At 43.9% G+C, this 14,737-nt stretch overlaps 1 protein-coding gene and 1 pseudogene across 2 annotated transcripts in view; both read left to right on the plus strand.

Annotated features, from left to right (window-relative positions):
* Window positions 1–12,664, plus strand: part of PSMF1 (proteasome inhibitor subunit 1) — a 41,986-nt gene extending 29,322 nt beyond the window's left edge. Inside the window, exons 5-7 of one of the 2 annotated variants that reach the window (XM_050807282.1) lie at window positions 8,506–8,559; window positions 9,682–9,840; window positions 10,377–12,664. In XM_050807282.1, the coding sequence (XP_050663239.1) occupies window positions 8,506–8,559; window positions 9,682–9,840; window positions 10,377–10,428 (265 nt within the window). In that variant the 3' untranslated portion in view covers window positions 10,429–12,664. The remainder of the gene's footprint in view (window positions 1–8,505; window positions 8,560–9,681; window positions 9,841–10,376) is intronic. The other variant, XM_050807284.1, reaches the window with a different exon arrangement.
* On the plus strand, window positions 1,013–7,163 carry LOC126964250 (actin, cytoplasmic type 8-like; annotated as a pseudogene).
* Window positions 12,665–14,737: the final 2,073 nt, after the last annotated feature.

The raw sequence follows: 14,737 nt of genomic DNA on the forward strand, positions 1-14,737 counted from the left end.
CCTTTGAATGGACCTTTTACCTGTGTATAATACTGTCATGGAAGATCGTGTATTTTGGTCATTTGGAAAATATTGATTCACTGAGATATGCAGATCTGCTCTCAAAGTTGACACATTTTATTATATAATATCATTGCTGATTTTTGCTTGAAAACTTGAATTTTCTCATTGGCAGTAAGTACCATTCATTATTTTCCTTGAAGTAATGGGCTCACATCCTTTTGGAGACGATGTCTGCTATGTAGCCAAGTCTGAATAAACATGGTTTGTCATTCTTTCAAGTAAAAAAAAAAAAGTTTTCTGTGAAAAAATGACTGCTTCAGCCAGCGACTTGAACAACTGCACAAGTACTTTTCATCAAGACAACCATTGTGCCTCTGTGTGCAGCAGAAGTGCTTTATGCAAGGCCAAGTGTGATGGCCACACCTGTAATCCCAGCACTTCAGGAGGCTGAGGCGAGTGAATTGCTTGAGCCTAGAAGTTTGAGACCAGCCTGGGCAACATGGTGAACTCTGTCTCTGAAAATTAGCTGGGTGTGGTGGCGTGGCCCTGGAGTCCCAACTACTTGAGAGGCCGAGATGGGAGGACTGCTTGAGCCCAGGAGGTGGAGGCTGTGGTGAGCCATGATCATACCACTGCACTCCAGCCTGGGTGACAGAGCAAAACCCTGTCTCAAAAAAAAAACAAAAAAAAGAAGTGCTTTATGCGCATTTCCCACTTCACACAGAATATTAAAAAGACATATTCAAATATTGAAATTTTACAAAACCTGACAGTCTATACCTCTTCATCAAGTACATTCTAAAGTGAAGCTGGATGTGGGTGAGTGAGTGGTAAGGGAGGATGCAGCGACTGCCAGGTTAGTGCTACTGCTTTGAGTCATACTATGGCATCAGCAGTTCCACCCACTATTGCTTTTGCACCATCAGTGCAAATGTCAACACAGCAAAAAAAGCAAATAGTTTCTGAGATAAAATAGCTTTGACCTCATGGTAAAATGTGGCTCATGTTCATGAGCCACATTTAAAATTTTTTTTTTTTCTTGAGGTTTACTAGCCATTTGGATTTCATCTTTTGTGAAGAGGTAATCAAACCTCTTGTTCATTTTTCTATTGGCTTGTCTTTTTAAGACTTGTTGGCATTGTTTATATATTCTGAAGTTAAGTCCTTCATTAAATAAATGCATTACAAATGTCTTCCTCCCCTCTGTAGCTTGCCTTTTTACCCTGTTAATGGGTTTTTTTTTTTTATTGTTAAAACATTCTTAATTTTTATGTAATCTAGCTTATCAGTTCTTTCCCTTTGTTTCATACTCTTTTGATTTTTGTTTAAGAAGTCTTTGCCCTATGCCAAGGTCATGGAGAAATCCTTGTATATTTTCTCCTAGAAGCTTTAATGGTTTACCTTTTATATTTGATCTATAATCCATTTAAAATATTTTTTATGTGTGGTGTGAGATTTATATTTTTCCACATTGCTATCCAGTTGGTCCAGCACCATATTTTGAAAAGATTGTTCTCTACATATGTTACTTTAATAATTTAATTTTCATTTTTCATTACTTGTGAAACTATTCTCTATTCTTAAAATTTGTTTTCATTCTTTTCCCCTTGGAGTCACATAATATCCCTTTGGTTTTTTCCTGTGGATAGCAAAGTTCAATAACATTTATATAGCCACTATTTATTTATTAAGTACCAATGATTCCAGACAAATTCTGGGCATTTAATCCCTGTGCTCTTACTTAATCCCCTCAACAATTCCATGAGATTGGTAAGGGCTCTCCCCATTTTGCAGGTAAGGAAGCTGAAGTTCATGTATAGTGAGTAACTTCCTCACAACAGTAAGAAGGAAGAGTTGTGTTATAATAGTAAATTATTGAATTCTACTTATTGGACTCTAAATGTACAGGCACTACACTTTTGTAAGCATTCTCATTTAATATATATGTAACAACCCTGTGAAGTAGATACTATTGTCTGTATTTTACACAAGAGAAAGCTAGGGCTTAGAGATTTTATAACTTGCCCTGGGTCACACAGCTGTGAAATGGTGAGGCCAGAATTTGAACTTGAGTCCATCATGTGCCACTTACTGGGAATATGTCATGAGGTGTGGACCTAGCCTTCAAGGAGCTCACAGTTGATTGGGGCTAATTGTCCTTTTCATTCCAGATCATAAATCTTTTTAAAACAATTTTAGAAGTATGTCTGAGATCTGCTGAACCTCATTGAAGAGTGATTAATCTGAAGGGTAGAAGGAAAGGTTTCATAGAGAAGATGCCTGATGAGCTAAGTTTTAAAGGACCAATAAAAGTTCTTTGGTATTGATGGTAATTGACTTTTATGCAGAGGGAACGATGGGTACCAATGGGGCTATGAAATCATCTTGTACAAGTGGGGGAGTTTTTGTTTCACTCATGTCAGCATGTGAAGGGAGAAAAGATGAATGTGAGGACTAAATCACAAGGCCAGTATGTGCTAAGAAGCTGGATTTGATCCATGGGGTGATGGGAGCCATCAATGTTTTGAAAAGTTACGTGGTTGGGACTCGGTTAACCACAGATTTTTTTTTTCTCTTGAAGAATCCCAGTCATATTCTGACAGTGGACCTGTTAACATGATTAATATTTATTGAGCTTTTACTGTGGGCTGAGCAGTTACAGTAAGTGTAAAGTATATGTAAAACAATCTCTTTTAAGCCTCATAAGAGAATGAGGTAGATGCTCTTGGTATCTCTGTTTTGTGCAAAAGAAAACTGAGGCACCAAGAGCTTGACTTGCCCAAAGCAACATATCTCATGAGCATTGGAGCAGGATTCAGCCCTTAGTATTTCCCACTTTTGATACATATATTGGCAGTTGTTTCAGAAGAAATGAGCTTGGCTTGGATTGCTCCAAGTACTGGTTGCAACACAGTACAGCAGTGGAGCAGAGACATAGGAGATGACACCGTGGGGTAAGCACAGGCCTGTGCATGTAGCCCATGGGGCCAAGATGAGGAGGATGGGAAGCCACTGGGCAGGTTTTACAAGGGAGGGACTTCATATTGTTTACATTAAAAAACAAAATAACCCTCTGGCTCCTTTGTAGAGATGGATTATAGAGGGACAAGAGTAAAAACAGACCCAGAGAAGAAGCTGACACAGGCAGCCAGGCAAGAAATAATGGTGGTCGGTGGTAGATGGTGGTATATAAGGCAGGTGGCTCTAGGGTCTGTTTGGAAGTACACCTGGCAGGACTTGCCAATGGGTTGGCTTAATGAAGGGAAGAAAACTCAAGGACGATGCAAGTTCTTTTTTTAGCCTGTCATTTCTGGTTTGGGGCTACCATAACTAATGATTCATTACTTTTATGGACATACTTTTATGCCATTTGGAGCACGTCTCTGGTTTCCTTAGAATAGATTCCTATAGAATTACTACATTAAGGACCAAGTCTGTTTATAGAGATTTTCATACTTATTGCTTAGTTGCCCTTCTAAACAGTTGTGTTAATTGACATTCTCACTGTTTCAGTGTCATTTTCCTATCCTTACCAATGCTGGAGTCAGTCTCATTATTCTTTTAAATTACTTAGAAAAACAGTATCTTCGTAACATCTGTTAGCTGACTGAACTCAAAGTGTAAGGCCAGTAAAGTGAGGAAAGTGTTTGCAGCATATATGTGCATCATAAATTGCCACAAACTTAGTGGCTTTAAACTGCACCCACTTATTATGTCATAATTCTCTAGGTCAAGAATATGGATTTGCTTGGCTCATTCAGGTCACTGGCAGAATTCAGTTCCTTGTGGTTATAAGACTAAGGTTCCTATCCCTCTCCCTCAGTTCCATAAGACCTTCTGCATTTCTTCTCATGTGGCTGCCTCCTCTTCAAAGCCAGCAGTGCTGTGCTGAGTCTCTTCTTGGGCATTCTTCTTCTGCCACATTCCATGTTCTGTGCTTTTAAGGGTTCCTGTTTATTAGATTAGCCCACTGAGATGATGTGCCCTTTTGAGGTCAACTGTGCCATATAACAAAACAATCACAGGATTGCTTTCTCATCACATTCATAGGTCCTGGGGATTAGGAGTTGTGGAGTCTTGAGAGGGGATTGAATTCCATCTACCACAGTCTGTTCTCTGGCCACTCAAATGTGAAATATATCTTTGTTCCCCTGAGGTTTCCAAGAGTCTTAACCCATTATTGCATCAACTCAGTCTAAAATCTTATCTAAATCTCATTAACTTGAAGGACCAAGACCTAATCATCTCAGTCAGGTGCAGTTGAGGCTCCTGAGCACAACTCCTTTCAATTAGTTGACCAAAGAAACAAGTTCTTTGTTCCCATCATATAGTAGTGGAGTGACAGAAGGTAAGATATCTGTGTTTTCTAACATAGAGAAAAAAAAATGTACATGAAAGATATTAAGTACAGTATTATTTGTAGTTACACATGGATACCCCAGAAACATCATCAATGCTTGCAATAGAAAATTAAGTAAATTTTTTAAATTTGCTTCTCTTGAGTATGTATTGGCCATTAAAAATGTTAATAGCAAAAACAACTTAGGAAATACAGCACCTATTTTTCCTTAATAATAGAGATGGGGGTCTCACTGTGTTGCCCAGGCTAGTCTCAAACTCCTGGACTCGCAATCCTCCCACCTCGACCTCCCAAAATGCTTGGATTACAGGCGTCAACCACTGCACTCGGCCTTTACAGACATGGTTTTGCCATGCTGGCCAGGCTGGTCTCAAACTCCTGGCCTCAAGTGATTTGCCCACCTCAGCCTCCCAAAGTGCTGGGATTACAGGCATGAGCCACTGTGCCCAACCTACAACTGCCTGTCTGACCTTTCTTGTTCTCTGTTTCTTCTCTCCTCCCCATATTTCGTGGTCCAGAGAGAAAAATAGAGATGGTTGCATATTTCAGAGCAATCAAGACTCTATTCTCTAGCATTTTAACAGCCACTAGAAGCCCCTATGTTTGCCACTCTGTCGGGGGGCACTTCATGGAGTCAGGTAAGATGCTCATTGCCCTCTGGCACCACCTGGTCTGCCTCCAGTTGGGCAGGATATTGGAGGCTGCTAGAAACTTTGACTGCTAGCTCCATGAACTGTGGCTTGGGAGCAGTAACCTAGGTCAGGAAATATTCCTTCCCTAGGAAACCTGGCCTTGTCCATTTAAATCACAGTATTCTGCGATTCCAACCCATCAGGTGGAACTGACTGGAGGAGCATCTACTTTTGGATTTTTTCCCAGTTCTCTAATTAATGACTTCTTACCTGTAAGCTTAGATTAGCTGCTGTATATAAGGCTTTCCCAAGGTCTGGCAGGAACCTGCCACTGCCCCGGAACTGTCAGGTTTGTATTGCTTGCCAGGGCTCTGCAAAGATTCCAAAGCACATCTTTCAAAATACTAAATATTTTTGTTGTATTATATCCATATCCATTACAGAAAAAACAGGAAAGTATAAAGAAATACCTCACCACCCAGGAGTAACTGTCACTGTTTGCACTCTCAGTACGCTTCTTTCTAGTTGTAATTATACATACCACCACCACTATCCTGCATACACACATTTTTCACAGTTAATTTCCCTAGGCTATTGATAAACCCCATTTCCCCTCGATACTTAACACTACAGCATGAGCGTTTTTCCACATCGTTTTTAAAACATTCTCAGAACATGGTTTTTATTGTTTCTATGGCTACATTTAGGAACCTGCCATGATGTTCCTAACTGGCCTCCATTTAAGCTGACTGCAGTTTCCTTGATTAATGTCTTTGTGAATATATTTTAATTTAAATTCTTTATTCTTTATTTAAAATGAACACCTCGACAAAAAATTATCAGATCAAAGAATATAGAGATATATAAGAGGGTCTCACTCACTACTGCCAGCCTGTGCTCCACATCTTCCCGCTGCTCTGCTGCCTAGAAGGAGGAGCTCTTCCCGCTCCTCCACCAATCACAGTGGAAAAAGAGATTGCCATACTTGTCATTGACAATGGCTCCAGCATGTGCAAAGCTGGTTTTGCTGGGGATGACGCCCCTCGAACCGTGTTTTCCTCCACCGTCAGGTGCCCCCAACACCAGGGCATGATGGTGGGGATGGGCCAGAAGGACTTCTACCTGGGCGACAAGGCCCAGAGCAAGCACAGCATCCTGACGCTGAAGTACCCCATCGAGCACAGGATCGTCACCAACCAGGAAGACATGGAAAAGATCTGGCATCACACTGGCTACAGCAAGCTGCGTGTGTTCCTGGAGGAGCACCCGGTGCTGCTGACCGAGGGCCCCCTAAACCCCAAGGCCAACAGAGAGAAGATGGCTCAGATCATGTTTGAGACCTTCAATACCCTGGACATGTACGTGGCAGTCCAGGCCATACTTCTATGCCTCTGGGCGCACTACTGGCATTATCATGGATTCTGGAGATGGAGTCACACACAGTGCCTGTCTACGAGGGCTGTGCCCTCCCCACGCCATCCTGTGTCTGGACCTGGCTGGCCAGAACCTGACCACCTCATGAAGATTCTCACAGAGTGTGACTACAGCTTCACTAGCACGGCCAAGCGGGAGATCGTGCATGACATCAAGGAGAAGCAGTGCTACGTCGCCCTGGACTTTGAGCAGGAGATGCCCACTGCCACGTCATCCTCCTCCCTGGAGAAAAGCTACAAACTACCTAACAGCCAGGTGATCACCATTGGCAACATGCAGTTCCAGTATTTGGAGGCGTTGTTCCAGCCCTTCTTTCTGGCGTGGAATTTTGCAGCATCCATGAGATCACCTTCAGCTCCATCATAAGGTGTGATGTGGACATCCACAAGGACCTGTACGCCAACACAGTGCTGGCCGGTGGCACCACCATGTACCCAGGCATCTCCAGCAGGATGCAGAAAGAGATCACTGCCCTGGTGCCCAGCACAAGGAAGATCAAGATCATTGCGCTCCTAGAGCGCAGGTACTCCGTGTGGATCAGCAGCTCCATCCTGGCCTCATTGTCCACCTTCCAGCAGATGTGGATTAGCAAACAGGAGTATGACGAGTTGGGCCCCTCCATGTCCACCGCAAATGCTTCTAAATGGACTACAAGCAGATGTGTAGCATTTGCTGCATAGGGTAATTCAGATGTATAAATTTGCCCCGACAAATATATACACCTCATGCCAGTCTCACAAAACTGGAATAAGCTTTTGGAAAGAAATTTGTGCTTGAAGCTTGATCAGCAGTGGATTGTAGAACTTGTTGCTAATTTTGACCTTGTATTCAAGTTAACTGTTCTCTTGGTATTTGTTTAATACTCTGTTCATGTCTCTGATTTCAACCCTTAGCACATGTGGTTTGGGCACTTCATGACTGAGATGAAGAACATGCCTGTGGAAGACAAGTCCATGGCTTGGTGGGTCTGTGTGGCTGGCAGTCTCCCACTGGTGCAGGGTATTAATGTATCAGGGCTGAGTATTCTGGGATTTCTCTAGAGGCTGGCAAGGGCTCCTGAACCAGTTGTCATTTCTGTCTTGCCTGTAGGACCCAGTTTCCTTTCTTAGCTGATGTTTTCCTGCCAGAACACCATGGGCTGTTACTTGCCTTGAGTTGGAAGCGGTTTGCATTTACACCTGTAAATTTATTCATCCTTTTCATTTATGTAAGGTTTTTTTTTGTATGCAATTCTTGAGTCTTTAAGAGATGACAACAAATTTTGGTTTTTTTACTGTTATGTGAGAACGTTAGGCCTAGCAGCACATCATTGTGTAAGAAAAAATAAAAGTGCTGCCATTTAAAAAAAAAAAAAAAAGACATATAAAACTTCTGAAGGACTATGTATTTTTATGTCTATCTATATCTATATATATGACAGAGATAATATGGAATTACTCTCCAGAAAGCATGCAGTCATTTATGTGCTTTCTAGCTCATGCATTCTCCATGAAGGCAGAAATCGGCTGTTGGCGTCAGGGGCAGTCCTAGAGATTCCAGTGGTTTGTGGCCCTCCTTCAGGTACAATGCATAAACAGATACACAGTATATCTATAGTACTAAAATTTTATACAGGGGCTATATTGACAAAAAAGTTGAGAAGCACTGTTCTAGCTGTATGTGACTCCATACATCTGTCTCTACTTTGGAAGCTTCTGTCTGAATCTTAGCTTTGGGATTTTGGTTTTGGGTTTAAGAATAATATTTTTCTGATGTAAAACTTCTTGGTTCATTATACAAAGTTGAAGAAACTGAGAAAGATGTGAATAAAATTTATCTGGAGGTTACCAATATTACTATTTTAAAATATTAATATTTAATATTTTAATCTATGTTTTTAGGTTTGTGTTCCGCCCTTCTTACATAATTGTCATTGTAGGATTATTGTTCATCTGAGCCAAGGACCACCCTGAAATATCCCTTGTGTTATGGTCTCATGCAGGGGTTTGCCATACCTGCAAGTGTGTTTGTGATCCCACATGTATCAGGTGCCTGGCTGCTCTGGGACTTGCAGTAATTGTCTCTTGTTTGTTTCAGGTGTGATCCCCTGGGCCCATTTGCTGTCGGGGGAGAAGACTTAGACCCTTTTGGGTGAGTACTGCTGGGGAGGTGGCAGCAACACAACTTGCTTTTGTGGCTTTTCAGCCCCAGTTCATCTTCTAATTTTAGAGTTTTCAGTCAGTCTCTTCCTTTGGGGTGGAGGAGGGAGTTGTTGCTGAGCGGCTGAGAAAGCACTGCCACATGCGCTGCCCCTCCTCAGCTAGAGCAGTGCAGGAGAGCGCTGAGTGTTGGCAGGGAGGTGAGCAAGCCCAGCAGGCAGCTCTTCTGCCATTTCCCGGTCCCCCTGCCCACCCTAGTTTATCAACTGTATAGTGAAGAGCAGATGGTGGGCCTTAGGGCAGCTCAGGGCTATTCAGAGATTACCCCACTTGATAAAGGGAGCCTCTGAGCCCCATTAGACTCTGGACGGTTCTTATCATGCATCCAACAAAGTTACTATAGCCTCTGCTCTCCACTCTCTTCCCTGAATGATTCCAACTAGATTTTAACCTCTGCTGCAAAGTGACCCCAACTTCAGCATCTCATTCCTAGACAGTGGGGATATAACTAAGCAGTGACCTCAAAATTTGGGGAACCATCAGCTCATTCATCCTAGTTTGAGCACATGAGGTCAGGTCCATGGAACTCCATGAGGGACAGATGCTGTCAGGAGCCAGACTTAGGCAATCTACAGGCAGTCAGAAATTGCCCTGAGGCCCTTAAGGGAAAGAGCAAAAAAAAACCAACATCACGAATTTTTCAATGCTATTATTAGTCCTTAAACCTAAAGTAGCACCCTGCAGAACCTTGTGAGTGCATTGAAGTTGACCTTGGCAAGTTCTGGCTCTTGGTCTTGATCAAGTTGGCCTTCTTGGGTATAGGATAAGGCAGGGATCTCAATTTTGAGGAGCCCTACAGAACCAAAAGCACTGTGCAGAAGAACCAACCCCTGCAGAGCCAAAAGTACTCAGCTGTGAAGTATGCTCTTCGTATAGGCTTTGTGTTCTTGCCCTTGCCCATAAGGGCTGGGCTCTCAGGCAGCCATCCACATGTCTGCTTGGGCCATCCACATTAGACAACCCAGCCATTCTTGGTCCATTCTCACCTCCCTCACCTGTTCTCCAAGGGCAGTCCTTGCCACACCTGCTTACCCAACTTTTCTTCTTGCCTTAGGCATCGGAGAGGTGGCATGATTGTGGATCCCCTGAGATCTGGCTTCCCAAGAGCACTTATTGACCCTTCCTCAGGCCTCCCGAACCGGCTTCCTCCAGGCGCTGTGCCCCCAGGAGCTCGCTTTGACCCCTTCGGACCCATTGGGACCAGCCCACCTGGGTAGGTAGTCACTCAGGTATGCTGAGAAGTAGGACCTGATGGCAGCTTGGCTCAGTGTGGCAGCAACGAAGGTTTCTAGCCCCAGGCACACAGTTGCCGCTGCCTTCACCTGTTGCTGCCAGGAGAGTGGAGCCTCCTCCAGGGCCCTGCCTGATGTCTCCCTGGAGCCTTCTAGGAGCTCCCTATCCCTCAGTGCCTCTCTTTCCCCAGCTCCCCTCTGGGGAGGACTCAAAGTAGGAGGAGGAACTAACAGTTCTTGAAAGTTAAGTATGTGTCAGAAACTCATTGGATCCTTTCTTCAGCAGTCTTGGGTAGATAGTGGTGTCTACATTTTATAGATGCAGAAAGTGAGACCCTACCAAGTGGGGGAGTCAGGATTCAAACCCAGGCTGTCTGGCTCTTGAGTGCATGTTTTTAAATTCCTCACACCACCACATCATTTTGAAGGGCAGGTTCCCTCAGTGCAGGGTCACGTCTGCCCATGTCCCCCTGGTCTCTCCATCACTCCAACTCATCAGCCCCTCTTTCCATTCCAGACCTAACCCAGACCATCTCCCCCCGCCGGGCTACGATGACATGTACCTGTGAAGGCCTCAAGAATGTAACATCCCAGGCTTCCCTCCACTCTCCTGGAGCTGCCACTGCTGTCCCCATCAGCAACCATGTTCTTGCGGGCTGGGGGCAAGGGATTCTGCTCATATGTTTGCAGGCCGGCTGGGATAGCCTCCCCACCCCTTATCAGAGCCAAGACACCTGCTGCAGCTCTCCACCTAGCTGCGGATAGCTCCCAAAGAGAAATCAGTGTGTCTCTTTCACCACCAGCTCCTCCCCTTTCACCACCAACTCCTCCCCACTTCCCAAGGGAGACTCCGGCAACCTTCAGCAACATATATCCTCGACCAGATGCAGTGCTATAAGAACAGAATGCATTTTGGATGTTATTATTAAGAACCAAATGTCAATACAGAATTCATGTTGCCGGCTTCCCACTTTTCTTTTTACATTAATGCATAGCTCCTTCCATTTATGAGACTTTAGAGTTTGAGTTTCTGTAGGGCTGAATGACTCTTTTTCCTGCCCAGGGCCCATTCTTGCTTCTCAGGCACCTTCCGTTCATTAATTGCCATTGCTCCTGACATCACTAAGATGGGTCCCGATCTGGCTGCATGAATGGAAGTGAGTGACTGGAATCCCATAGGCCACAAGGATGACTTTCACAAGGGCAGGAACATTGTGGAAAGACTACATCATTCTGATGAGGCAAAATCCTCCAGCTCTTCCTGTCTGGGCCAGTTTTGTAGGTCCATCTATGCATGGGCAGCAGTAGTCAAAAAGCCAAGGAAAAAACAGAGCAGACCTGAAGGCTCATCTTATTTTTGCCAGTAACTTAGTGACTGACCCTAAGCAAGTCCCTTCTCCTCTTAGGGCCTTGTGCCAACCCTGTGAAATTGGAGGTGGCTTTCCTGCTCTAAAGCATTTTGATGTCTCATTCTGTGTTTGGTAACCCCTGTAAACTGGGGCAGAGGAAAAGAATGATGGTTCAAGGCCGTACTTCCCTTGAACCTTGTGTGGTTCTTGCCTAACTGTGGTTTTTGGACCCCATGGGGCCCAGACCGAGCACAGGAGCATGGACTACATCTGAGTATGGTGTTGAACTTTGGGAGGAGCAGGGAGTCCTGTGCCTTGTGTCCTGGCCCACCTGACCTTTGGTGTTCTCCGGATCCTTTTCAGCCCGAGGCCTGACAGACGCGGGCAGTGATGAGCCCTGTTCTGGAGTGGAAAGAGCACGATAGAGCACCAGGCTAAGAGGCACGAGATCAAGGCGGTAGTCACTTCCGCTCTGCAGCTAGCATTTCAACCATATGTGGGTCCTTTCATTTCTCAGCTCCTTGGATTCCTTCCCCTAAATTAGGACCTATTATTTACCTGTAGGTAAACAAGCTACTGTAGCTCTTCTGAGGTATCTGCTGGGCTGTTTTCTGTAGCCTCAGATTGCTTATCTTCTTAGCCTGAGAACAGGTAGATGAAAACTAAATCGATGCCTAGGCCCAGGGTCAGTCTCAGATGGAAGCTGGGCCTGGGTGGGGAGGCTGTCCTGCGCAACAACCTGGGTACTTCTGTCAGTCCCCATGGCAAGCAGTGATTTAGTAAAAGACCCCAGAGACAGGGAAGCCAACCACCTTGAAACCTTTAGAACATCTCTGCTTTGAAGAAAGACCCAGAGATCAGGCAGAGGTGCAGATTCAATCATTACTCATAACCTTTGAGAGCTGGCAAATGGGAGGAATGTTAGTTTTTGTTTTGGAATTGGACCATACTTGCAACCAAAAGGACTTAGAGCAGTTTGCTCATAAAAACATCCTTTATTATAAAAGGAAGTATTTAAAGGATGATAAAGACCATCAGACAAGCAGGGAAGGTAGATAACTTTTAGGATCTTGATGTGAGGAAAAGATAAAATTTAAACAGTAAATTTGCCACTTAGATTTTCTAGTAGCAAAGGTCGAAAAGATAGTCATATACAAAATTCTGTTTTCTGAAAACAGAAAATTGTGATTCATCTGCAGAATCAGCCATTTTCTGTGAGTTTCCTTGCATCAAGGACACTGAGAAACAGAGTCATTTTCTTTGGTGTTCTATCGGAGGAAGTGAATAGAGCCTTTAGGAACTTCCTGGTCAAGCTGATGGTGCTTATTTTGGTCTGGGCCACTTCCCTCCTTCCAGTCATGAGTAATCATCAAGCAGGAGGTTGGAACGTTTCAGGTGTATATTTTGTAGAACCCAAAAGATTGGAGCCTTAACAATAAACATCAGCACTAAGTGACCTGTTCCTCCTTTTTTTAATAACAGCTTTATTGAGATATAATTTACATACCCATAATTTACATACCTGTTTAAAGTATACAATTCAGTGGATTTAGTGTGTTCACAGTGTTGCACATCCACCACCATTTCTAATTCCAGAACATTTTCACCACCTCAGAAAGAAACCACACACCCATTGGCATGACTCCCCATTACCTTGCCCCCAGCCCCAGGCAACCACTAACATCTATCTCTAAAGATTTTTTTTTTGTTTTTTCTGGACAGTTCTCATAAATGGAATCACTCAATATTATGGCCTTTTGTGTCAGGCTGCTTTCATTTCATGTGATGTTTTCAGGATTCATTCATGCTGTAGCATGTATCCATGGTATATATCACATTTTGCTTATGCTTTTATCAGTTGATGGACAGTTGGGTTGTTTCTACAAAAAGGCCATTATGAGTAATGCAGCCAAGAACATTTGTGTACCAGTTTTTGAGTTTTCTGTTGTTTGAGTTTCAGGTGTTTTCAGTTCATTTGGGTATATACCAAGGAGTGGAATTGCTGATTCACATGGTAGCTCTATATTCTACTTTGTGAGGAATTGCCAGACAGTTTTCCACGGAAGCTGTACCATTTTACATTTCCACTGGTAATTTATGAGGGTTCCAGTTTCTCCACATCCTCACCAACACTTGTTATTTTTCATGCTTATGGCCATCCTAGTTAGTGTGAAGTGGCATCTTATTGTGGTCTTCTCTTCCATTTTTTAAAAAAGAATTTTGACCTACACCACGCAAGGCAGAGACCAGAGTCAGTCCCCCTTGGGGAGCAGTCTGTGGTTTTGATCATCACCACCTTGGGATGAACATGGCTGGTGAGCTGCAGAGGAGTTGATTAGACTTTTGGGGATGGTTCTGGGCTGGATGTGATACAGGGCAGGTTCTGTCTCTAGAGAAAGTTCTCATGACCTTTTCAGGTCTAATGAGATTCACATCATCACTTTGGTTTGGTTTGAAATTTCTTTGTTTATCCAGTGAATTACAAGTAGAATAAAGATCTAGTACTAAATTGTCTTTTGGTGGTGAAGTGCTATAGACCATCTCGGACCATTTCTATGATGTACCAGCATCCCCCACATCTCACCTTCTCTTCCTTGGCTTGTCTCTTCCCCAATTCTTAAGAGTTAGCTGTGTTTCTTACTGCATTTGTCTCCTAAGTCATAAGCGCCTGTCAGCCTTCATTGTGAAGTCATGCGTCTCTCGAGACCGAAGCTCCGAGAATGTATTGTGCTCACAGTGGAGGTGGTGTGCCTGTGCTGGATGGTCATTAGTTGTTGACATGTAGTTAGAAAATAGGTAGCAAGTTCCACACAGCCTCACTCTTTGGAACCTTGTTTCTCCTATGGCCTCCCTTTCTACTGTCGTTAATAACATTCTGTTAATGATCCATTGCTCTCTTCACAGGAGAAAATTAGAATCTGTGGAGCAGTTTGTATTCTTTGTCACCTAAATTTGTCTACTTCTGTACATTTCCAGTAAGGCTCCACCAGGGCAAGGGAAGATTCCCCACATGTGTATCCCCAGCTGTTTCTGTCATAAAACTTGTAAGTGTATAAACCACTATTGACTTTTTGTACCAAAGGAGATACTCAAAGACAGACATCCAAGTCCCCAGCCCTTTAATGCCCTTGGGATACCATGAGGCACAGATATAGGCAGCTGCTGTGTGGCTCTGGAGTTCCTAATTCCCAGATTGTAGCAATGAAGATGTGATCCTGCTGCTCTCTGGACCATAACCTTTTTGGTTACAAAAGGTAAATTTCTGTTTACTGCAGCTGAGCCCCAGGACTAATGCGTCACTGCGTTAACCCCAGGACACATGCACCAAGTCACTGCAGCCATGCTTGGTCCTGAATCTGTCCTGGAGGGTGGGTCAAAAGGCAAGTGTGGCAGGTAGGATGGTAGGCAGGGAGGGGTGGCAAGGCCTAGCTGACTGAGGACAGACCCAGCAACAATGACAGGAGATTTGAACACCGCACAAGTGGCAGTGCCTGTGGGAGGCACAAAGTGGAAGGCCCAGCCCCTGCTT

Source organism: Macaca thibetana, chromosome 10 (assembly GCF_024542745.1).
Source record: "Macaca thibetana thibetana isolate TM-01 chromosome 10, ASM2454274v1, whole genome shotgun sequence".
Taxonomy (NCBI): domain Eukaryota; kingdom Metazoa; phylum Chordata; class Mammalia; order Primates; family Cercopithecidae; genus Macaca; species Macaca thibetana.